General features: G+C 43.5%; 1 protein-coding gene across 7 annotated transcripts; it reads left to right on the top strand.

Annotated features, from left to right (window-relative positions):
* Positions 1 to 122: 122 nt before the first annotated feature.
* LOC121534148 (kynurenine--oxoglutarate transaminase 3) lies at positions 123 to 22,976 on the top strand. 7 transcript variants are annotated; one of them, XM_041840659.2, is made up of 14 exons: positions 123 to 644; positions 14,976 to 15,058; positions 15,157 to 15,221; positions 15,520 to 15,664; positions 16,354 to 16,503; positions 16,709 to 16,795; positions 16,922 to 17,050; positions 17,317 to 17,437; positions 17,596 to 17,672; positions 18,681 to 18,770; positions 20,564 to 20,750; positions 21,096 to 21,169; positions 21,519 to 21,605; positions 21,700 to 22,976. In XM_041840659.2, exons 2-14 carry the CDS (start codon positions 14,978 to 14,980, stop codon positions 21,751 to 21,753), a joined length of 1,347 nt encoding a protein of 448 aa, XP_041696593.1. In that variant the 5' UTR covers positions 123 to 644; positions 14,976 to 14,977; the 3' UTR covers positions 21,754 to 22,976. The 7 variants fall into 7 exon arrangements, with proteins under 7 accessions (XP_041696593.1, XP_041696592.1, XP_041696594.1 ...); XM_041840658.2 differs by lacking the exon at positions 123 to 644 and adding an exon at positions 2,593 to 2,734; XM_041840660.2 differs by lacking the exon at positions 123 to 644 and adding an exon at positions 3,102 to 3,190.
* The last annotated feature ends 1,786 nt before the right edge of the window (positions 22,977 to 24,762 follow it).

The following is a 24,762-nucleotide window of genomic DNA, read 5'->3' as shown; positions in this document are numbered from 1 at the left end:
CGTAGTCTAACTCAATTGGCTAGTTTGCCTGTCAGGAAAGAGAAGGGCGGGCTGTACGTTGATCCTGCTGCTTTGATTGGATAGAGCGAAGCTGTATTTCTCCGTCCACTCGCTTCGCTTCTAAATTTCGCCCGATCACTTCTCCTCGAATGTTTCGGTCTGGTCGTTTAGGTTGCTGCTGCCTCCTGTTAGCCTGCTACTATGGCGAGGACGTTTGATACCATAGCAAGCTATCAATGTGCATAATAATATCTAACAAGCGGGGAGAGAGTAGGGAAAAAAAGATTAACTGCCGATGCGCATTCTTGACTAAGTGACAGCAAACTGCCCACTGCAAATTGAGACACAGACACACACCCATCCGCGCGCTGCTCCTAATCTGCAGATTCTTTGGTCTATAAACTTGTAGGGAGTATTTTGACAACATCTATTTAGGCATATTAAAACACTTCCGTTTTCCCCCGCTCACGAGTATCATCAGATCCGACTATAAACGGTCAATTGCGAATAAGAGTATGGCCAGGTTGGCACACCCCTACTCTTTACAAAGGCCAGCCACCTCGACCTAGATGACAACCTGGACACAGGGGTAGACGTAATATAGTAAACGTAATCCGACACACTCTGATGTTACGTTTCGTATGGTATGTATCAATTTGAGTATGTCCATCATCCATTTTTTATGATATGTTACGAATTGCAATTCGTACAATGGTACGGATTTGCAAAACATATGCTATTGTTAAGAATTCCAATTTGTTGTGGCTAACGTTAGCTAGGTGGCTAATTCAAAACATTTGCTGGGGTAGGGTTAAATTTAGGGTTAGGAGTTAGGTTAAAGACTTAGGGGAAGGGCAAAAGACAATTTATGCTTGATCGGGAAATGTGGTCGGAGGCTTCATATGGAGGGCGTGACTCAATTGCAGAGCCTCTGGAGGTATGCAGAGGCCTCTCAAATTTTTTAACAATGGTGCTCCATATAGCTCCACATGATTGGTTGACAGTAGGTGAGGGCTGTACGTCCTGTATAAACACAAACTCACTTCCTTGACAACTTCCTTCACAACAGCTCTGCTAAGCTAAGAGCAAGAAGTATGAAAGCCCTGATGTCTGTGGAGGCTGTGTTGCAGTAAATGCTATACGGCCACTTCAGATGTCGGATTGACCATGCAGAGCCTTTAGGTATTGGGAAAAATGTATATTAGTGTGTGCAATGTCTGACCTTTGCAGGATTAAAGGAGGCAGCATGGTCAAACCGATGTCTGCATTGGCCCTGCAGCATTTACAGTGATACTTCTTGCGCTTCGCGGAGCAACACAGAGCTGTTGTGAAGGTAGTTGTCAAGGAAGTGAGTTTGTGTTTATACAGGACCTCCGGCCCCCACCTACCGTCAACCAATCATGTCAATGCGGAGCTATACGGTGCCCTCCACATTGTTAAAAAAATTTGAGAGGTGCATGTCGGTGGAGCTTAATTTGGCCTCTGCATGCCTCCGGAGGCTCCGCAATTGCATCACACCCTCCGACCACATTTTCGGCTCAATTATAAATTGGCTTTTAGGTCTATTTGTTAGGTTTAGGAGTTTGATTTGTTATTATTAGCTTGTAACTAACACACATTGTTAATGCAAGCTTTTGCATTGCTATTATTAGCCTATGCATTGCTACATGTGTATTTATTGAGTGTTGCCATTGACTGTTATATTAGTAGTGTTGATCACTGATGCAAGGATTTATATAGCATTCCATGCACATAGATCCTATTAAATTCGATTATATGTGTAATTCTATGGTTGCATCACTAGCTCTAGCACATGCCAGTAGCCATGCCTTTAAATAGATAACACAGATATTTGAGGAATATAATTAGATGCCTAATTAATTACAACAGGGGTTCCCAAAATGGTTTGCATTGTAGACCCTTTTTTATTTCTTTATAGCAAATTCATCAGGGATCCCCTCATAATATCAGAACACAACTCCTTTTAGAGTGTGAAAACAATACTGTACAAACAGTTTTACTATAACTTCTACAGTGTATGGCCAGACTAGTCAGACCGTGGGCCCTGGAAATTTTATAGGCTCCACTCTTGGCGTATCAGAGAGAAAAATGTACCGTTTTAAAGATAATTTCCTGCAAATCTACACATTTTGCCATGGGGCAAAGAGAAGGTTTTGCTGTTTTAAAGCTAATTTCTTGCAATTCTACACATTTTGCAATGGGTCAGAATGTGCCATTTGCAATTTTAAAGCTTAGATTACAGTGCATGTATGTTCAAAATAACATTTGGGGGGATTGATGGATTACTGTGGATACCAATATCCCAGAGAGCCTCCCAGGCCCATGTTGTGCATCTAAAGGTTAAGAACATAATGTAATATTGTTCATCCACAATTAATTCTATTGCACACTCTAAACTTTTTCCACGGATCCCTTGTCCAAAATTCGTTTAGTCTGTTGTTGCTAGCAATATTTAAAATGATAAAAAATAAAATAAAAAAAATACATAATAATCGTCCGCGGACCCAACTTTGGGAACCCCTGTACAGTAGTAGTTACATTTCTTTAGCCCCATCCCTTTATACCTAACCAGTGGCGGGACAGTATTGGCCTGAAACACAATTTGCTGCATGTACCTTTAATATGGCTGGAGCTGGAGAGAAGTAGCCACGCTAATTTTCACTTGGAATCCACCTTTTCCTCTCATGAAATATCGTAGGCCTATTCTTCAATTGTAAGTATGCTTGCAATTTCCTAAAGTCACTTTGAAGTACATGTGCCATTCTATTTTGCTTTGCATGCTTTTGTCCAGAAATAATTTCAATGATGTACAGTGAAGTTTCATGACAAAAATCATACACTGCTATTTGCTGCGGATATTTTAATACATTTGGCGTCCTAATAAATATGGGTTTCTTATTAATGTCGTAAGTTTCTTAATTGAATACTTTGCGATTCAAAACTATTACGTTTTATAAGTTTATCAACGTTTTACCTTTAAACATGTATATCAGACTCTGAATCACGAAAGTGTCAATCATTAATGTGTTCAGTTGTATAACTACGAGCCATTCTATTCACTGATTCGATTGGTCAGAGTTGGGGGTGGGGATATTTTGACGTGTAGAATCTTGCGAAGCAAAACATGAAGTAGTTTTACTAAACGTGCATCTCCTCTGTCTATTTGCAAGTAAGTGAATTTGAATTTTCAGGTGCATATTTTATGATCCTTACAATCCGGAATCCTTGGGACGTCCCTACCCCATTTGAATTTGACATTTAAAATGGGAAGGGGTTAATTAAGGTTAGGGTTTAGGGAAGGGACGTCCCAAGACCCCGGATAGCACTGTCCCATGTTTTATCTGCATTGCAAATAGTTTTGAGTCACTGGTACCAAACGGTGTCTATTTGCTTATTTTAATGAATCCGAAATAAAAGTATACTGTGTTGTTATTATAATTTGACCAGTTTCTTTGTAAATAGGCTACCAGAGGGGTATACTAAGAAGCAAGCTATATATCTACTCTACTAACCCTTCCTCAGTTCCATTATATTACACATAAGTCATTGGACGAAGCTCAGTGAGACGAAGTCGTCTTCTGTACAGGGGAGTTTTGTTAAGAGCCCAACAGCTTGGTCTAAACATTAACACGCATTGCTTGCGATACGGTGTTGGAAGTATAAGGACCTTAGCTATCTTTCATTTAATTGATACACACCTTTATAGGGTTCCCACACGCAATATCTCCACGTTACAGCGCGTGTTTACGGTAAACAGACGGAAGACAGTCAACTACCTATGCTAACTATCTATCTGCATCTCCTAACACCTGTGTGTAAACGGAAGATGGACACCACAAATGTATTGTAACTGAAAAATACTTTGGGGGCTGCAACTGTGTTAAAACCGGTTAAAACAGTAAGTGTATATTTTGAGATTGAAATTATTTTTGATGTGATATGAAAGTAGAGGGCTTTATGTTTCTAGAACCCTACTACCACAATTGAGAACATTAACGTTTAGATAGAGTATTTGGCTGTTTTGGCTACCAGAGCCAATTCGCCTCTAAACAGAACATGTAAGGTGCACCACGGTTGCCATGACATCAAATATATATATTTCACTGTGACATGCTGCTGCTAACTATCAGGCAGTGAGACAGGCTGTTGCTGAGTGAGCGGTGGGGAGGGCCGGAGGGGGGTGTGTTGAGAGGGCACTGCAGCATGCAGCTTAGTTCACTATTGGCTGAGTCACATGAGTGAGAGAAGACAGAGCAGCACATGCGCACCTCGTGACAACCTTCTACCAGTTGTAGGTAGGCTATTTATGAGCAAGTGGACATTTTAAGTGGACGTTATGGAACTCTCTTGCTTGCTTCTGTTATGGGGAAAAGTCCTCAATGAAACTGACATTTAAATGTGGAGAATGATATATTTGCATCTGTTGGCCATCAAGTAGCCTATTAATTTACGCTGAACAAAAATATAAAGGCAACATGTAAAGTGGTGGTCTCATGTTTCATGAGCTGAAATAAAAGATCCCAGAAATTTTCCATATGCACGAAAAGCTTATTTCTCTCAAATTTGATGCACAAATTTGTTTACATCCCTGTTAGTGAGCATTTCTCCTTTGCCAAGATAATCCATCCACTTGACAGGTGTGGCATATCAAGAAGCTGATTAAACAGGATTGTCATTAGACAGGTGCCTCTTGTGCTGGGGACAATAAAAGGTGACTCTAAAATCTGCAGTTTTGTCACACAACACAATGCCACAGATGTCTCCAAGTTTTGAGGGAGTGCGCAATTGGCATGCTGACTGCAGGAATGACCATCAGAGCTGTTGCCAGATAATTGAATGTTAATTTCTCTACCAAAAGCCACTTCCAATGTCGTTTTAGAGAATTTGGCAGTACGTCCAACCGGCCTCACAACTGCAGACCACGTGTATGGCGTCGTGTGGGTGAGCGGTTTGCTGATGTCAACGTTGTGAACAGAGTGCCCCATGATGTCGGTGGGGTTATGGTATGGAAAGGCATATGCTACGGACAACGAACACAATTGCATTTTTTCGATGGCAATTTGTATGCAATTTGTATGCCCATTTTTTAAAGGTATCTGTGACCAACAGATGTATATCTGAATTCCCAGTCATGTGAAATCCATAGCCTAGGGCCTAATGAATTTATTTCAATTGACTGATTTCCTTATATGAACTGTAACTTAGTAAAATCGTTGAAATTGTTGCATGTTGCGTTTATTTTTGTTCATTATATTTCAGACATTCTCTCAGTTGGTGGTTTCAATCGACTGTTGCTTAAACAGTTAAAACATTTTAACCCACTCCTAGTCTAATTCATTAAATATTTTTCATTCCTATATGGATATATATATATATATATATATATATATATATATATGAATCATCACATATGAATGAGTTCATATGTATGAGCATATTAGAACATTAGTTTATATATGAATGTTTTTTATATATATATATATATATATATATATATATATATATATATATATATATATATATATATATAAACATTCAGTACTTTTGGAAAAGTTTGGAAACTTTTGGAAAAGTTACTGAAAGAGATAGAAATGTTGGATGATTGGTGCAGAAAGGAATTTGCAACTGCTCTCTACACTCTATGGAGTGCCTCTTACTAGTACAGGCAATCCATCATTACATTTTGTTGTTATTGTAGGTTTCCGTAGGTAATTGTAGGTTAGTATCGAAGCACGAGGCTAGCTAGCTAGCGGGTAGCTACTGGTAACGATTAGCAACGACTAGCAACGGTGGAGAGCTTCTCATATGGTGTTGAGTAAAGCTTAACCATATATTAGATCGTAGGTTGGTAGTTAGTTGTAGTTAGGTATTGTATTTATTATAGGTTAGTATTGTTGTTATTGTAGGTTTCCGTAGGTAATTGTAGGTTAGTATCGAAGCACGAGGCTAGCTAGCTAGCGGGTAGCTACTGGTAACGATTAGCTGTTCCAATGTTAAATGTGCTGCTAGCCAACGCTTTAATTTTTGCTGCGTTATGCGTATGAAAGGAACTAGACACGGACATGAATTCTGTTTAGTGTGCTAACACACTCTTGGCAGTTTGTTGTAACCAAGTATTGGTGCTAAATTGTGTGTTAATGGATGCTAGCTTGCTAGTTAGCTACGGCGCCATAGCTAGGTATCGTGGGTAGTTACTGTGTCTTGGCAGTGTCTTCCGCTGCGCGGCTGTAGCACAAGCGAGCTAACTAGCCGCTTTTTTTCGAACAGAGTCAGAGTCAACACAGTAGCCATTGTGTGCCGGGTGTAGCACAAGCTAGCTAGCTAGCCGTTCTTCAAACAAAGTCAACACAGTGGCCATTGCTAGCTACCCAACACGACCAGCGAACTGTACGGTAGTAGCTAATTACAATATACTTGTCCTAGCTAGCCAACGTTGAATCATTGCTGCGCCATGAAAGGAACTTGACACAGACACGGAATGATCTGTTTAGTGTGTTATCACACTATTGGTGGTTTGCTGTGACCAAGTGTTTGTGCTAAACTGTGTGTTACTGGATGCTAGCATGCTAGTTAGCTAGTTAACACACTATTGGTGGTTTGTTGTGACCAAGTATTGGTGCTTAACTGTGTGTTAAACTGTGTGTTATTGGATGCTAGCATGCTAGTCAGCTATGGTGTCATAGTTAGCTAGCTGAATAAAGTGGGTTGAGTCTATTCCTTTAAACATTGAACAACTGTGGTTCACAACAATTTCTGATTTCTAAAGTGGAAGTTGGGAGAGTTTCTTGTTCGGGTGGTTCAGTGAAACAATTTTAGTTTCTGAGGTAGAAGTTTTTGGTGAGGGAGGCCCCCTCTCTCCTCTCCCAGATGCTTAGCTCATTTCATTCCGATCTCCTCTGCATTTTTGTAGCCATTTGCTACAGCCTGTCAACTATGCCTCTGCCTATCCCTGTTCTCTCCTCTCTGCACAGGCTACACAAACAACGCACCACACCGCGCGGCTGCTGCCTCTCTAACCTGGTGGTCCCTGCACGCACCCCTCACCTGGAGTTCCAGGTCGCAGGCAGCCTCTGGAACTGCCGTTCTGCTGCCAACAAAGCTGACTTCATCCCAGCCTATGCCAACCTCCAGTCCCTCGACTTCCTGGCGCTGACGGAAACATGGATCACCACTGAAAACACGGCTACTCCTACTGCTCTCTCCTCGTCTGACCATGTGTTCTCGCATACCCGAGAGCATCTGGTCAGAGGGGGTGGTGGTACAGGAATCCTCATCTCTCCCAAGTGGACATTCTCAATTTTTCCCCTAACCCATCTGTCTATCTCCTCATTTGAATTCCATGCTGTCACAGTCACTAGCCCATTTAAGCTTAATATCCTTGTCATCTATCGCCCTCCAGGTTCCCTTTGGAGAGTTCATCAACGAGCTTGACGCCTTGATAAGTTCCTTTCCTGAGGATGGCTCACCCCTCACAGTTTTGGGGGATTTCAACCTCCCTATGTCCACGTTTGACTCATTTCTCTCTGCCTCCTTCTTTCCACTCCTCTCCTCTTTTGACCTCACCCTCTCACCGTCCCCCTACTCACAAGGCAGGCAATACGCTTGACCTCATCTTCACTAGATGCTGCTCCTCTACTAATCTCACTGCAACTCCCTCCAAGTCTCCGACCACTACTTTGTTTCCTTTTCTCTCTCGCTCTCCTCCCACACTACTCACTCTGCCCCTACACAGATGGTAATGCGCCGCCGCAACCTTCGCTCTCTCTCTCTCCCACTACTCTCTCCTCTTCCATCCTATCATCTCTTCCCCTCTGCTCAATCCTTCTCCCTCCAATCTCCTGATTCTGCCTCCTCAACCCTCCTCTCCCTCCCTTTCTGCATCCTTTGACTCTCTGTGTCCCCTATCCTCCCGGCCGGCTCGGTCCTCCCTCCAGCTCCGTGGCTTGATGACTCACTGCGAGCTCACAGAACAGAGCTCCGGGCAGCGGAGCGGAAATGGAAGAAAACTAAACTCCCTACCGACCTGGCATCTTTTCACTCCCTCCTCTCTACATTTTCTTCATCTGTTTCTGCTGCTAAGGCCACCTTCTACCACTCTAAATTCCAAGCATCTGCCTCTAACCCTAGGAAGCTCTTTGCCACATTTTCCTCCCTCCTGAATCCCTTTGAAAAGAAGGTTGACGACATCCGATCCTCGTTTGTTAAGTCTAATGACACTGCTGGTCCTGCTCACACTGCCCTACCCTATGCTTTGACTTCTTTCTCCCCTCTCTCTCCAGATAAAATCCTGCGACTTGTGACTGCAGGCCGCCCAACAACCTGCCCGCTTGACCCCATCCCCTCCTCCCTTCTCCAGACCATCTCCGGTGACCTTCTCCCCTACCTCACCTCGCTGATCAACTCATCCTTGACCGCCGGCCATGTCCCTTCCGTCTTCAAGAGAGCGAGAGTTGCTCCCCTTCTCAAAAAACCAACACTCGACCCCACTGATGTCAACAACTACAGACCAGTATCCCTTCTCTCTTTTCTTTCCAAAACTATTGAGCGTGCCGTCTTTAGCCAACTCTCTTGCTATCTCTCTCAGAATGACCTTCTTGATCCAAACCAATCAGGTTTCAGGACTGGTCATTCAACTGAGACTGCTCTCCTCTGTGTCACGGAGACTCTCCGCACTGCTAAAGCTAACTCTCTCTCCTCTGCTCTTGTCCTTCTAGACTTGTCTGCTGCCTTTGATACTGTGAACCATCAGATCCTCCTCTCCACCCTCTCCGAGCTGGGCATCTCCGGCGCGGCTCACTCCTGGATTGCGTCCTACCTGACCGGTCGCTCCTACCAAGTGGCGTGGCGAGAAGCTGTCTCCGCACCACGTGCTCTCACCACTGGTGTCCCCAAGGCTCAGTTCCTAGGCCCTCTCCTTTTCTCCCTATACACCAAGTCACTTGGCTCTGTCATATCCTCACATGGTCTCTCCTATCATTGCTACGCTGACGATACACAACTAATCTTCTCCTTTCCCCCTTCTGATAACCAGGTGGCGAATCGCATCTCTGCATGTCTGGCAGACATATCAGCATGGATGACGGATCACCACCTCAAGCTGAACCCTGGCAAGACGGAGCTGCTCTTCCTCCCGGGGAAGGACTGCCCGTTCCATGATCTCGCCATCACGGTTGACAACTCCGCTGTGTCCTCCTCCCAGAGTGCGAAGAGCCTAGGCGTGACCCTGGACAACACCCTGTCGTTCTCCGCCAACATCAAGGCGGTGACCCGCTCCTGCAGGTTCATGCTCTACAACATTCGGAGAGTACGCACCCTGCCTTACACAGGAAGCGGCACAGGTCCTAATCCAGGCACTTGTCATCTCCCCGTCTGGACTACTGCAACTCGCTGTTGGCTGGCCTCCCTGCCTGTGCCATTAAACCCCTACAACTCATCCAGAATGCCGCAGCCCGTCTGGTGTTCAACCTTCCCAAGTTCTCTCACGTCACCCCCTCCTCCGCACACTCCACTGGCTTCCAGTTGAAGCTCGCATCCGCTACAAGACCATGGTGCTTGCCTATGGAGCAGTGAGGGGAACGGCACCTCTGTACCTTCAGGCTCTGATCAGTCCCTACACCCAAACGAGGGCATTGCGCTCATCCACCTCTGGCCTGCTGGCTCCCCTTCCTCTGCGGAAGCATAGTTCCCGCTCAGCCCAGTCAAAACTGTTCGCTGCTCTGGCACCCCAATGGTGGAACAAGCTCCCTCACGACGCCAGGACAGCGGAGTCACTCACCACCTTCCGGAGACATTTGAAACCCCACCTCTTTAAGGAATACCTGGGATAGGATAAAGGAATCCTTCCCACCCCCCAATTGTAAAGTGGTTATCCCACTGGCTATAGGGTGAACGCACCAATTTGTGAGTCGCTCTGGCTAAGAGCGTCTGCTAAATGACGTTAATGTGCCCTTGAGCAAGGCACTTAACCCTAATTGCTCCTGTAAGTCGCTCTGGATAAGAGCGTCTGCTAAATGACTAAAATGTAAAATGTAATGTATGATGGAGAGAGAGAGAGCGAAGGTTGCGGCGGCGCATTACCATCTGTGTAGGGGCAGAGTGAGTAGTGTGGGAGGAGAGCGAGAGAGAAAAGGAAACAAAGTAGTGGTCGGAGACTTGGAGGGGAGTTGCAGTGAGATTAGTAGAGGAGCAGCATCTAGTGAAGATGAGGTCAAGCGTATTGCCTGCCTTGTGAGTAGGGGGACGGTGAGAGGGTGAGGTCAAAAGAGGAGAGGAGTGGAAAGAAGGAGGCAGAGAGAAATGAGTCAAACGTGGACATAGGGAGGTTGAAATCCCCCAAAACTGTGAGGGGTGAGCCATCCTCAGGAAAGGAACTTATCAAGGCGTCAAGCTCGTTGATGAACTCTCCAAGGGAACCTGGAGGGCGATAGATGACAAGGATATTAAGCTTAAATGGGCTAGTGACTGTGACAGCATGGAATTCAAATGAGGAGATAGACAGATGGGTTAGGGGAAAAATTGAGAATGTCCACTTGGGAGAGATGAGGATTCCTGTACCACCACCCCTCTGACCAGATGCTCTCGGGGTATGCGAGAACACATGGTCAGACGAGGAGAGAGCAGTAGGAGTAGCCGTGTTTTCAGTGGTGATCCATGTTTCCGTCAGCGCCAGGAAGTCGAGGGACTGGAGGTTGGCATAGGCTGGGATGAAGTCAGCTTTGTTGGCAGCAGAACGGCAGTTCCAGAGGCTGCCTGCGACCTGGAACTCCAGGTGAGGGGTGCGTGCAGGGACCACCAGGTTAGAGAGGCAGCAGCCGCGCGGTGTGGTGCGTTGTTTGTGTAGCCTGTGCAGAGAGGAGAGAACAGGGATAGGCAGAGGCATAGTTGACAGGCTGTAGCAAATGGCTACAAAAATGCAGAGGAGATCGGAATGAAATGAGCTAAGCATCTGGGAGAGGAGAGAGGGGGCCTCCCTCACCAAAAACTTCTACCTCAGAAACTAAAATTGTTTCACTGAACCACCCGAACAAGAAACTCTCCCAACTTCCACCTTTAGAAATCAGAAATTGTTGTGAACCACAGTTGTTCAATGTTTAAAGGAATAGACTCAACCCACTTTATTCAGCTAGCTAACTATGACACCATAGCTGACTAGCATGCTAGCATCCAATAACACACAGTTTAACACACAGTTAAGCACCAATACTTGGTCACAACAAACCACCAATAGTGTGTTAACTAGCTAACTAGCATGCTAGCATCCAGTAACACACAGTTTAGCACAAACACTTGGTCACAGCAAACCACCAATAGTGTGATAACACACTAAACAGATCATTCGTGTCTGTGTCAAGTTCCTTTCATGACGCAGCAATGATTCAACGTTGGCTAGCTAGGACAAGTATATTGTAATTAGCTACTACCGTACAGTTCGCTGGTCGTGTTGGGTAGCTAGCAATGGCCACTGTGTTGACTTTGTTTGAAGAACGGCTAGCTAGCTAGCTTCGTGCTACACCCGGCACACAATGGCTACTGTGTTGACTCTGACTCTGTTCGAAAAAACGGCTAGTTAGCTCGCTCGTGCTACAGCCGGCACGGCGGAAGACACTGCCAAGACACAGTAACTACCCACGATACCTAGCTATGACGCCGTAGCTAACTAGCAAGCTAGCATCCATTAACACACAATTTAGCACCAATACTTGGTTACAACAAACTGCCAAGAGTGTGTTAGCACACTAAACAGAATTCATGTCCGTGTCTAGTTCCTTTCATAACGCATAACGCAGCAAAAATTAAACGTTGGCTAGCAGCACATTTAACATTGGAAACAGCTAATCGTTACCAGTAGCTACCCGCTAGCTAGCTAGCCTCGTGCTTCGATACTAACCTACAATTACCTACGGAAACCTACAATAACAACAATACTAACCTATAATAAATACCATACCTAACTACAACTAACTACCAACCTACGATCTAATACATGGTTAAGCTTTACTCAACACCAAATGAGAAGCTTACCTCCTGCTTACCTCCAGCTAGAGAGCTAGAGAAAAACACAACCTCTCCCGACCGCTGCTGCTGCACGGCCATTAAACTCTGTAATTGGCGTGTATCTTTGTAGTGACTGGGTGTATTGATACATAATCCAAAGTGTAATTAATAACTTCACCATGCTCAAAGGGTAATTCAATGTCTGCCTGTTAATTTTTTTTACCCATCTACCAATAGGTGCCCTTCTTTGTGAGGCATTGGAAAACCTCCCTGGTCTTTGTGGTTGAATCTGTGTTTGAAATTCACTGCTCGACTGACGGACCTTACAGATAATTGTATGTGTGGGGTAAAGAGATGAGGTAGTCATTGAAAAGTCAGTAACTGAAAGGTTGCTGGTTCAAATCCCAGAGCCAACTAGGTGAAAAATCTGTTGCTCATGTAAGTCGCTCTGGAAAAGAGCATCTGCTAAAAAACAAAAAAATGCTTTCAATTCACTGACTGGTTCTTCCTGGAAAGTCTTTGAAATTGTTGCATGTTGCGTTTATATTTTTGCTCAGTATATATGCCATTGTAGACTACTGTAGGCTACCATTTGATACAATAAATATGTTGAAATGACTATCACTGGAGTCATTGCAAATCAATTTGTGGCACTTGTGTAGCCTACCTGGAGCTGGCAAACGGATTTAATAATTAACTTCAGTGTGTTGTTGTAGGATTGTGTTATTATGCAATTATTAATGGCCATGTTTAGTTAATTAAATTGGAAATTATCAAAGCTGTATCGCAATTGCCGAGCAGTTGTTAGATTGACGGTAACAGTCAGATTAGGTTACAGATAAAAAAATATATAAAAAATGAACACTGGCTGTTGTTGACAAGCATATTCAGTTCATAACATACAGTTGAAGTAGGAAGTTTACATACACCTTAGCCAAATACATTTAAACTCAGTTTTTCACAATTCGTGACATTTAATCCTAGTAAAAAATGTCCTGTCTTAGGTCAGTTAGGATCACCACATTATTTTAAGAATGTGAAATGTCAGAATAATAGTAGAGAGAATGATTTATTTCAGCGTTTATTTCTTTCATCACATTCCCAGTGGGTCAGAAGTTTACATACACTCAATTAGTATTTGGTAGCATTGCCTTTAAATTGTTTAACTTGGGTCAAACGTTTCGGGTAGCCTTCTACAAGCTTCCCACAATAGATTGGGTGAATTTTGGCCCATTCCTCCTGACAGAGCTGGTGTAACTGAGTCAGGTTTGTAAGCCTTCTTGCTGGCACACGCCTTTTCAGTTCTGCCCACAAATGTTCTATAGGATTGAGGTCAGGGCTTTGTGATGGCCACTCCAATACCTTGACTTTGTTGTCCTTAAGCCATTTTGGCACAACTTTGGAAGTATGCTTGGGGTCATTGTCCATTTGGAAGACCCATTTGCGATCAAGCTTTAACTTCCTGACTGATGTCTTGAGATGTTGCTTCAATATATCCACATCATTTTCCTTCCTCATGATGCCATCTATTTTGTGAAGTGCACCAGTCCCTCCTGCAGCAAAGCACCCCCACAGCATGATGCTGCCACCCCTGTGCTTCACGGTTGGGATGGTGTTCTTCGGCTTGCAAGCACCTCCTTTTTCCTCCAAACATAACGATGGTCGTTATGGCCAAACAGTTCTATTTTTGTTTAATCAGACCAGAGGACATTTCTCCAAAAAGTACGATCTTTGTCCCCATGTGCAGTTGCAAACCGTAGTCTGGCTTTTTTATGGCGATTTTGGAATAGTGGCTTCTTCCTTGCTGAGCGGCCTTTCAGGTTATGTCGATATAGGACTCGTTTTACTGTGGATATAGATACTTTTGTACCCGTTTCCTCCAGCATATTCACAAGGTCCTTTGCTGTTTTTCTGGGATTGATTTGCACTTTTCGCACCAAAGTACGTTCATCTCTAGGAGACAGAACGCGTCTCCTTCCTGAGCGGTATGACGGCTGCGTGGTCTTGGCTGATTTCTTTTGATTTTCCCATGATTTCAAGCAAAGAGGCACTGAGTTTGAAGGAAGGCCTTGAAATACATCCACAGGTACACCTCCAATTGACTCAAATTATGTCAATTAGCCTATCAGAAGCTTCTAAAGCCATGACATATTTTTCTGGAATTTTCCAAGCTGTTTAAAGGCACAGTCAACTTAGTGTATGTAAACTTCTGACCCACTAGAATTGTGATACAGTGAATTATAAGTGAAATAATCTGTCTGTAACAATTATTGGAAAAATTACTTGTGTCATGCACAATGTAGATGTCCTAATCGACTTGCCAAAACTATAGTTTGTTAACAAGAAATTTGTGGAGTGGTTGAAAAACGGGTTTTAATGACTCCAACATAAGTGTATGTAAACTTCCGACTTCAACTGTATTATTAATATTTAATTCAGTGATTAAAATAAAAATGATTCTTTTTTAAAATTAATATTTTTTTAAATTCTGATTTTTCAGGGGGTGCTTCAGCACCCCTACTTCCTGTAGCTATGCCTACAGCCAGCCCGACTGGTTGTAGCTATGGTAACAGCCAGCCCGACTGGTTGTAGCTATGCATACAGCCAGCCCGACTGGTTGTAGCTATGGTAACAGCCAGCCCGACTGGTTGTAGCTATGGTAACAGCCAGCCCGACTGGTTGTAGCTATGGTAACAGCCAGCCCGACTGGTTGTAGCTATGGTAACAGCCAGCCCGACTGGTTGTAGCTATGGTAACAGCCAGCCCGACTGGTTGTAGCTATGTGGTTATTCATGCTGTGCAATCAATCAGTATTAGTGATTGTCATGTGTTGTGGCAGAAATATAGCTGTCATATAGGAAAAAAATAAATAATTCTGCTGTACCTTTGGGATCATCAGTTTTGTATTGCAGTGTTGATCTGTCAATTGAAAAATGCTATTCATCTGCACTGTTTTGCAGATATGAACATTGCACATCGAACCTTCAGCTCTGCATGCCGCTTGATTAACATCAACTGTATCAGAAACCTCTCCTACTCACAGGTGAGTGTTATGAAATGTTTATACGTTGTTATAGCCTAATATAATGTTGAACGTAGATGTTCTTGCTTAATGCTGGCATCTCAATTTCTTCGTCTCAGCGCGTTATGGCATCATCAAGGCATACGAACTCCAAAAGGATTGAGGGACTGGACAAGAATGTTTGGTAAGTTCGTTGACAGGTCACCACGACCTGTACGTTGGTCCCACTTCCGAAACCAGGGCAGCACCTGGCGGGAATGAGTCTCAAACTCTGCTAACCACTGCTTTGCGGTGTGCAAGTAAGTCTGTTCATTGGACGGTGTATACCATGTTTATCCCGTACGTACACACGAATAATAAAACTTGAAAGAAACCTGAAACTCCAATAATGTCCCTCTTGGGGGAGATCGTAACGTGCTTACAAACATTCCTTCATTTCATGAATTAAAGGCGCAGTAACTAACGGTCTGTGTTGGTGTCAGGGTGGCGTTCACCTCGGTGGCAGCAGACCCCACCATAGTGAACCTGGGCCAGGGCTACCCCGACATCCCTCCCCCCGCCTACGTCAAGGAGGGCCTAGCCAACGCTGCTGCAGTGGACAAGCTCAACCAGTACACAAGAGGCTTTGTAAGTCTAATAACAGAGTATCTATCTATTGAAATGTAATATTGTAGGCCTACATTAAGTGCACCAACATATAGTCATTGGCAGTGGCGGGCATATTGAGTGTTTAATGATGTAGCCAGCCAGCCAGCCTGCAACTGTATAGATTCATGTGTGTGTAAGTTATAGATCATTCTGAGCTAAACTGGTAAACTGTACATTTACATTTTAGTCATTTAGCAGACGCTCTTATCCAGAGCGACTTACAGTTAGTGCATACATTATTTTATATTTATCATACTGGCCCCCCGTGGGAATCGAACCCACAACCCTGGCGTTGCAAACGCCATGCTCTACCAACTGAGCTACATCCCTGCCGGCCATTCCCTCCCCTACCCTGGACAACGCTGGGCCAATTATGCGCCGCCCCATGGGGTCTCCCGGTCGCGGCCGGCTACGACAGAGCCTGGATTCGAACCAGGATCTCTAGTGGCACAGCTAACACTGCGATGCAGTGCCTTAGACCACTGCGCCACTCGGGAGACTGTAGTCATGCAATGCATAACAGGGTCGTGGTCACTTCACAGAACAGTACAGTACACAGCAAGCTCTGTTAAATAAACATTGGTATTAGATTGCCTCCATCCGTGTATAAGAGTACATGATCCTGAATTGCTTCTCTTGACACTAGCACTTTGTTTGATCTCTTACAGGGCCACCCGTCTCTGGTGAAGGCTCTTTCTCAGGTGTATGGGAAAGTGTACGGACACCAGATTGATCCTTTCAAGGAGATACTGGTCACAGTAGGGGGCTATGGATCCTTATTCAGTACCATGCAGGCACTGGTGGAGGTGGGAGATGAGGTGAGGGGGTTATTCTTTGTTTAAAACCTACCGACTCATATTTAGCCTGGTACCAGAACTGTTTGTGTTGTATTGCCAACTCCTATGGTCGTAACAAACAGATTTGGGACCAGGCTAGGACATGTAACCCTTTTTGGACCGTTTTAACATTTTCATAATGTTTCATAAAAGTTACCCTTGTAGTTCCATTCTCTCTCCTCTCTAGGTTATAATTATCGAACCCTTCTTTGATTGCTATGTACCCATGGTTCGAATGGCAGGGGCCACACCGGTCTTGATACCATTACGACTTGTAAGTCTACCACTATTCAACATATTATAGACAAGAGGTTTTGAGTCATTGTTGGAAACATACATATTCCAGAATGACTGCAGTCTTTGATTTCTCTCTCTCTTGTCTTCCTCACTGACATCTCAGAGGTCTAATAAGACGACCACTAGTATCTCCAGCGCTGACTGGGTCCTGGATCCAGAGGAGCTAGCCAGTAAATTCACCTCCAAGACCAAGGCCATCATTATCAACACTCCCAACAACCCCATCGGGAAGGTAAGTCCTCTGCGGCAGTGCTCATGACGTAGGCCTCGTACAATTGAGCGATTACTGTCTAGCCGTTGTGTCAGAGAAACATTTTTCCAGTGTGTTCCACTGTCTGAACTATGCCATCTTGGCGAGGTCTCCCTTGTGAAAGAGGTCTTCTGGCCTAAACGGTTCACCCTGGTTAAATAAAGATAATTAAAAACATCAATACCCTGTCCCTATCACAGTGCCTTGTGAGCTTCTGTTTCTAATCAATTTCTTGTCTCATATTCCAGATATTCACCAAGGATGAGCTTCAGACTATCGCTGACCTCTGCATCAAACACGACACTCTGTGCATCAGTGATGAGGTGTATGAATGGCTCATCTACAAGGGACACCAACACATCAAAATAGGTACAGTATTTACATTGTTTTGAGGCTGTGAACATAATACCTCACATCATATAAGGAAAACAACTGCGGTTTGTGTTAAGTTCAATGTAGTTTAGTTGAATAGTTGCTTTTGTCTACCTTGGGTACAGTATACTCACCCCTCTTCTTCGTTTTGCTAGCTACTCTTCCTGGCATGTGGGACAGAACGATCACCATCAGCAGTGCAGGGAAGACCTTTAGTGTGACAGGCTGGAAGGTAAGGGCTGGGATTCCTTTTACCATGGGAAACCTCTGTAATGATGACTTCTAGAGAGTAGTGATTCCTTTTACCATGGGAAACCTCTGTAATGATGACTTCTACAGAGTAGGGATTCCTTTTACCATGGGAAACCTCTGTAATGATGACTTCTACAGAGTAGGGATTCCTTTTACCATGGGAAACCTCTGTAATGATGACTTCTAGAGTAGTGATTCCTTTTACCATGGGAAACCTCTGTAATGATGACTTCTAGAGTAGTGATTCCTTTTACCATGGGAAACCTCTGTCATGATGACTTCTAAAGAGTAGGGATTCCTTTTACCATGGGAAACCTCTGTCTTGACTTCTACAGAGTAGGGATTCCTTTTACCATGGGAAACCTCTGTAATGATGACTTCTAGAGTAGTGATTCCTTTTACCATGGGAAACCTCTGTCATGATGACTTCTAAAGAGTAGGGATTCCTTTTACCATGGGAAACCTCTGTAATGATGACTTCTACAGAGTAGGGATTCCTTTTACCATGGGAAACCTCTGTAATGATGACTTCTAGAGTAGTGATTCCTTTTACCATGGGAAACCTCTGTAATGATGACTTCTACAGAGTAGTGATTCCTTTTACCATGGGAAACCTCTGTCATGATGACTTCTAAAGAGTAGGGATTCCTTTTACCATGGGAAACCTCTGTCTTGACTTCTACAGAGTAGGGATTCCTTTTACCATGGGAAACCTCTGTAATGATGACTTCTAGAGAGTAGTGATTCCTTTTACCATGGGAAACCTCTGTCATGACTTCTAGAGAGTAGTGATTCCTTTTACCATGGGAAACCTCTGTCTTGACTTCTAGAGTAGTAGACGACAACGTAGACTTACCCCATGCTTATTAAGTGTGTGTGTCCGATCGTGTGTGTGTGTGTCAGATCGTGTGTCTTTGTGTTTGATCAGGTGAAGTTGAGTTTATTGAAATGGTTGTGTATATTCTGACCAGTAGTCTTTGTTGTGCAGCTTGGCTGGTCCATAGGACCAGAACACCTGATAAGGCACCTTCAGACTGTTATGCAGAACACCTTGTACACCTGTCCAACACCGCTGCAGGTAAGGCCTGCTCATCAATGAAGCAACATTTTATTTACATTGAAGTGTTAAGAAATCAAAATCAGTGGGAAATCAATTACGGTTGTCAAAAACCAAAGCCTCATCAAAACAGAACGCATTTTGCCTTGTTGTGAGAGAATGGAAATCTATGCCTGCATCCAAAATGGCACCCTATTCCCTAGATAGTGCACTACTTTTGACCAGGGCCCATAGGGCTTTGAATAATGTATGTACACTACTGGTCAAAAGTTTTAGAACACCTACTCATTCAAGGGTTTTTCTTAATTTGTACTATTTTCTACATTGTAGAATAATAGTGAAGACATCAAAACTATGAAATAGCACATATGGAATCATGTAGTAACCAAAAAAGTTTATTTTATATTTGAGATTCTTCAAATAGCCACCCTTTGCCTTGATGACAGTTTTGTGCACACTCTTGGCATTCTCTCAACCAGCTTCATGAGGTTGTCACCTGGAATGCATTTGAATTAACCGGTGTGCCTTCTTAAACCTTTGAGCCAATCAGTTGTGTTATGACAAGGTAGGGGGGTATACAGAAGATAGCCCTATTTGGTAAAAGACCAAGTCCATATTATGGAAAAAAAACTGCTCAAATGAGCAAAGAGTAACGACAGTCCATCATTACTTTAAGACATTAAGGTCAGTCAATCCGGAAAATGTCAAGAACTTTGAAAGTTTCTTCAAGTGCAGTTGCAAAAACCATCAAGCGCCATGATGAAACTGGCTCTCATGAGGACCGCCACAGGAACGGAAGACCCAGAGTTACCTCTGCTGGAGAGGATAAGTTCATTAGAGTTACCAGCCTCAGAAATTGCAGTCCAAATAAAAGCTTCACAGAGTTCAAGTAACAGACACATCTCAACATCAACTGTTCAGAGGAGACTGTGTGAATCAGGCCTTCATGGTCGAATTGCTGCAAAGAAACCACTACTAAAGGACACCAATAAGAAGATGAGACTTGCTTGGGCCAAGAAACACGAGCAATGGACATTAGACCGGTGGAAATCTGTCCTTTGGTCTGGAGTCCTAATTTGAGATCGATGGTTCCAACCGCCGTGTCTTTGTGAGACGCGGTGTGGTTGAACGGATGATCTCTGCATGTGTATTTCCCACCGTACAACATGGAGGAGGAGGTGTTATGGTGTGGGGGTGCTTTACTGGTGACTGTCTGTGATTTATTTAGAATTCAAGACACACTTAACCAGCGTGGCTCCCACAGCATTCTGCAGCGATACGCCATCCCATCTGGTTTGGGCTTAGTGGGACTATCATTTTGTTTTTCAACAGGACAATGACCCAACACACCTCCAGTCTGTGTAAGGGTATTTTACCAAGAAGGAGAGTGATGGAGTGCTGCATCAGATGACCTGGCCTCCACAATCCCCCGACCTCAACCAAATTGAGATGGTTTGGGATGAGTCGGACCGCAGAGTGAAGGAAAAGCAGCCAACAAGTGTTCAGCATATGGGAATTCTTCAAGACTGTTGGAAAAACATTCCAGGTGTAGCTGGTTGAGAGAATGCCAAGAGTGTGCAAAACTGTCATCAAGGCAAAGGGTGGCTATTTGAAGAATCTCAAATATAAAATATATTTTGATTTGTTTAACACTTTTTTTGGTTACTACATGATTCCATATGTGTTATTTCATAGTTTTGATGTCTTCACTATTATTCTACAACATAGAAAATAGTAAAAATAAAGTGTTCTAAAACTTTAGACCGGTAGTGTATATTAAGAGATTATTTTCGAGCTATGATCTGTTTCTGCAGGAGGCTGTGGCCCAGGGCCTGCTGAGGGACTATGAGCTGATGGGTCGGCCTGAGTGTTACTTCACCTCTCTGGCTGTGGAGCTGGAGGGGAAGAGGGACCGCATGGCTGCCTTCCTACAGGACGTTGGCATGTCTCCTATAATACCCGAGGGAGGGTACTTCATGTGCGTGGACGTCACACCCCTTAGTAAGATACACTTTTTATGAAAATAGAAAAGGTTTACTTGGTTGTGTAGATGTGATAACAGTGTGGTAAAGATGACATAAGATCTTCCATTTACTGTAATGTCCAAGGAAATTAGAAAATAAAGCTAAGCTGGGCCAGGCTACCAAGCAGACTTGGGATGATCAGAAGTAGAGAGGTCCTTTCTCTGCCTTATGTAACAGTAGGTACGAAGAGGATGGACCAAAACAGAACCAGTTCCTACCTGCAGACTGTTTGGCGTAACAACAACAACAACAACAACAACAAGGACCCTTCATTATGAACTGGCTGTAGTATTTGACAATACTGTATTTTTCATGGTTGTAGATCAGGACTTGTCTCATATGGGAGACGATGAGCCGTACGACTACAAGTTTGTCAAGTGGATGATTAAGGAGAAGGTAAGAAAAACCAACACCATGATGCCTCATCTCGGCAGCGTCCCAAATGGAACCCTATTCCCTTTATAGTGCACTATATTTGGCCAGTCGAATGTAGTGCACTAGGTAGGGAATAGGGTGCCGTTTTGGACGCACACCTGGTAACAGCAGTTTTAGGGAACATTTTAACATGAAATATCACTTATCACACGGTGAATTGCAGAGTAATTGCTGTACGTTAACGTCGTAGGAGTAAAAAAAAAAAGGCATGTTGAATGTAGAACTAGTTCACATAAGGAGAATTACTAATCAACAAGTTGAACTCTCCAGAGTGTGTTGACGTGTTTTGTTATTGTCGTGTTTGTTGTAGAAACTGGCAGCCATTCCGGTCACTGCGTTCTGTGGTGATGCTTCCAAGAAGCAGTTTGAGAAATACATCCGCCTATGCTTCATCAAGGTAAACATGGGTTCTCTCATTCAGGAAAACGGTATGATATAATGACGTGAATATTGGGGAACGCATCTCATTACCTGTCTGTGTGTTTCTGTAGCAAGACAGCACTCTGGATGCAGCGGAGGCTATCCTCAAGAACTGGAACAAGTAAAAGACAGTCCTGTTGGATGTAAGGGTTTGTCTCAAGACCCTCTCTCTTTTTACTGTGACACGCCTATAAAACTGGGTACGTTACTTTGTAGGACTGCTATGGGACAGTTTGTAGGACTGCTATGGGACAGTTTGTAGGACTGCTATGGAACAGTTTGTAGGACTGCTATGGGACAGTTTGTAGGACTGCTATGGGACAGTTTGTAGGACTGCTATGGAACAGTTTGTAGGACTGCTATGGAACAGTTTGTAGGACTGCTATGGAACAGTTTGTAGGACTGCTATGGGACAGTTTGTAGGACTGCTATGGAACAGTTTGTAGGACTGCTATGGGACAGTTTGTAGGACTGCTATGGAACAGTTTGTAGGACTGCTATGGGACAGTTTGTAGGACTGCTATGGAACAGTTTGTAGGACTGCTATGGGACAGTTTGTAGGACTGCTATGGGACAGTTTGACCCGTTGTTGATATTTTTTGACCTCTTTGTGTTATGTTATGTTATTCATTTATTGTATTGCCTTTTATTTGAGTTTTATCTCATTTGATTGGATTAGATGTTATATGACACACACAGAATGGATTAACTTCCAGGTTTGAACTTCCTCCTTGTGACATAACTTGCTGAGTAGCACTCGTTATCCTGTCAACATTGTTTTCCTGTACCCTCCATATGATGAGGGAACAGTTTGTTTTCCTGTACCCTCCATATGATGAGGGAACGGTTTGTTTTCCTGTACCCTCCATATGATGAGGGAACGGTTTGTTTTCCTGTACCCTCCATATGATGAGGGAACGGTTTGTTTTCCTGTACCCTCCATATGATGAGGGAACGGTTTGTTTTCCTGTACCCTCCATATGATGAGGGAACAGTTTGTTTTCCTGTACCCTCCATATGATGAGGGAACAGTTTGTTTTCCTGTACCCTCCATATGATGAGGGAACGGTTTGTTTTCCTGTACCCTCCATATGATGAGGGAACGGTTTGTTTTCCTGTACCCTCCATATGATGAGGGAACGGTTTGTTTCCTGTACCCTCCATATGATGAGGGAACAGTTTGTTTTCCTGTACCCTCCATATGATGAGGGAACGGTTTGTTTCCTGTACCCTCCATATGATGAGGGAACGGTTTGTTTCCTGTACCCTCCATATGATGAGGGAACGGTTTGAATCCTGTGCCGTCCTCCTGGTTTTATTTCATCTGTGAATAAACGGCTACAAAAGAGTTTGCTGATATTTACTTTAGGAATTAGCAGTCAGTTCTACTCCACATACTGAGCTTTGGAAACTGGCACAACTAATGGTTTGTTTGTAAAACTGAAACGGAATACGGTTCTGTGTATGATTAGACTGTTAGTAAAATAACTTGTCATATGGATTTGACTTTTTTGTCACATGAATGTTTTGGTAAAACATTGATAGAGGAGGCTGGTGGGACGAGTTATAGATGCACGATGTGATAGGACACACCTACTTTAGAAGTATTACATACAAAATGGAAATAAGCAGGGAGTATCTACGCCTACGTTGTGTGAACTATGCACTGGCAATCATAGCTTTCAGTAGAACCTTGGCTGCCTGATGATGTCCGACCAGTGGATTGAGCTGGTTAGTTCAAATCAAATCAAATCAAATCAAATTTTATTGGTCACATGCGCCGAATACAACAAGTGCAGACATTACAGTGAAATGCTTACTTACAGCCCTTAACCAACAGTGCGTTTATTTTAAACAAAAAAAGTAAGAATAAAACAACAACAACAAAAAAAAAAGTGTTGAGAAAAACAAAGAGCAGAAGTAAAATAAAGTGACAGTAGGGAGGCTATATATACAGGGGGGTAACGGTGCAGAGTCAATGTGCGGGGTCACCGGCTAGTTGAGGTAGTTGAGGTAATATGTACATGTGGGTAGTTAGGGGGCACATACAGTATCCTCCCACACCTTTTATAACGGAGGCCATATAATGTTCATACTTCACAGCTAGCTTGGTTTTATAAAAACTGTTCACAGCTTGGCCTCTCTCCTAGCTAGATGTAGGTGTTTCTGTCTGTTTAAACTAGTAAGGTGCATTGGGTAATACCTTGCAGTTCTGTGCGTATGTGGTGTTTCTGCCACTAGGGGTCAATATATACCTTTAGAAAAACCTTGGACTAATTGTAGCGGGCCCAAATTGCATCATGCTACCGTTTATCATGATTTTTCAGTCATGCAAATATTTACAATACTATTCCTAGTTACAGTGGAACCAAGCTAAGTTTTGCCATCTTCATATACTCTACTGAAAAATGTATGCAGTCTGATTAGGTAAAATAAGGCATAATGTGAATTATTCAAGTTTGGAATGCATAATAAAAAAAATTAAAGGTCAGTATAACATGTCAGTATAGAAATCCAGCTTGATGTGAAGCAACACTTTCTGAATTCAAATGCATATAAGGGCCTTCAACAACACAATAAGTGATGCTTCATATCAAGCAGGATTTCTATTAAAGGACCGCCAGCCAGACTCTTTCCTAAAGGACCGCCAGCCAGACTCTTTCCTAAAGGACCGCCAGCCAGACTCTTTCCTAAAGGACCGCCAGCCAGACTCTTTCCTAAAGGACCGCCAGCCAGACTCTTTCCTTCATTATCCACCATTACTGGTTAATTTGAACCCATTTTTTAAAAAATCTGTTGATCTGTGTGGACAAGTTTCCGCCGCTGTTTCTCGTCTCTTCCTGCCCCCCCCAGACAGAGGAGGCTTCTCTGGAATGATCCCAAAAGGACCAGCTACAGGACAGAGAGACAGAGACACCCACTGGCTTATTTCATCACTTCCTGTTCCTTTTGGAGCAAGAAAGACATTTCACTGTACTTGTGCATGTGACATTAAAACTTGAAATTGAAACTCTTCCGGTCTACAAATCTGTCCTGCATCCCCAGTTTGGCCTATATTAACATTTCCTTCCTGTTGGTCGATGAGGGACTTGAAGACAAGAACCCACCCAGTCATCACTTTGGCTAAGGACATC

This window comes from Coregonus clupeaformis, chromosome 20 (assembly GCF_020615455.1).
Source record: "Coregonus clupeaformis isolate EN_2021a chromosome 20, ASM2061545v1, whole genome shotgun sequence".
Taxonomy (NCBI): domain Eukaryota; kingdom Metazoa; phylum Chordata; class Actinopteri; order Salmoniformes; family Salmonidae; genus Coregonus; species Coregonus clupeaformis.
Note: the sequence above shows the minus strand (reverse complement) of the source record. Positions and strands in the feature narration are given on the sequence as shown.

Bases quoted from the DNA above. Each gene is read 5' to 3' on its own strand.
- LOC121534148 (XM_041840659.2), top strand. From the start codon at position 14,978: ATGAACATTGCACATCGAACCTTCAGCTCTGCATGCCGCTTGATTAAC. The intron at 15,222-15,519 runs GTAAGTTCGTTG...TGTTGGTGTCAG, and splicing joins GGACTGGACAAGAATGTTTG to GGTGGCGTTCACCTCGGTGG. The intron at 18,771-20,563 runs GTAAGGCCTGCT...CTGTTTCTGCAG, and splicing joins CCTGTCCAACACCGCTGCAG to GAGGCTGTGGCCCAGGGCCT.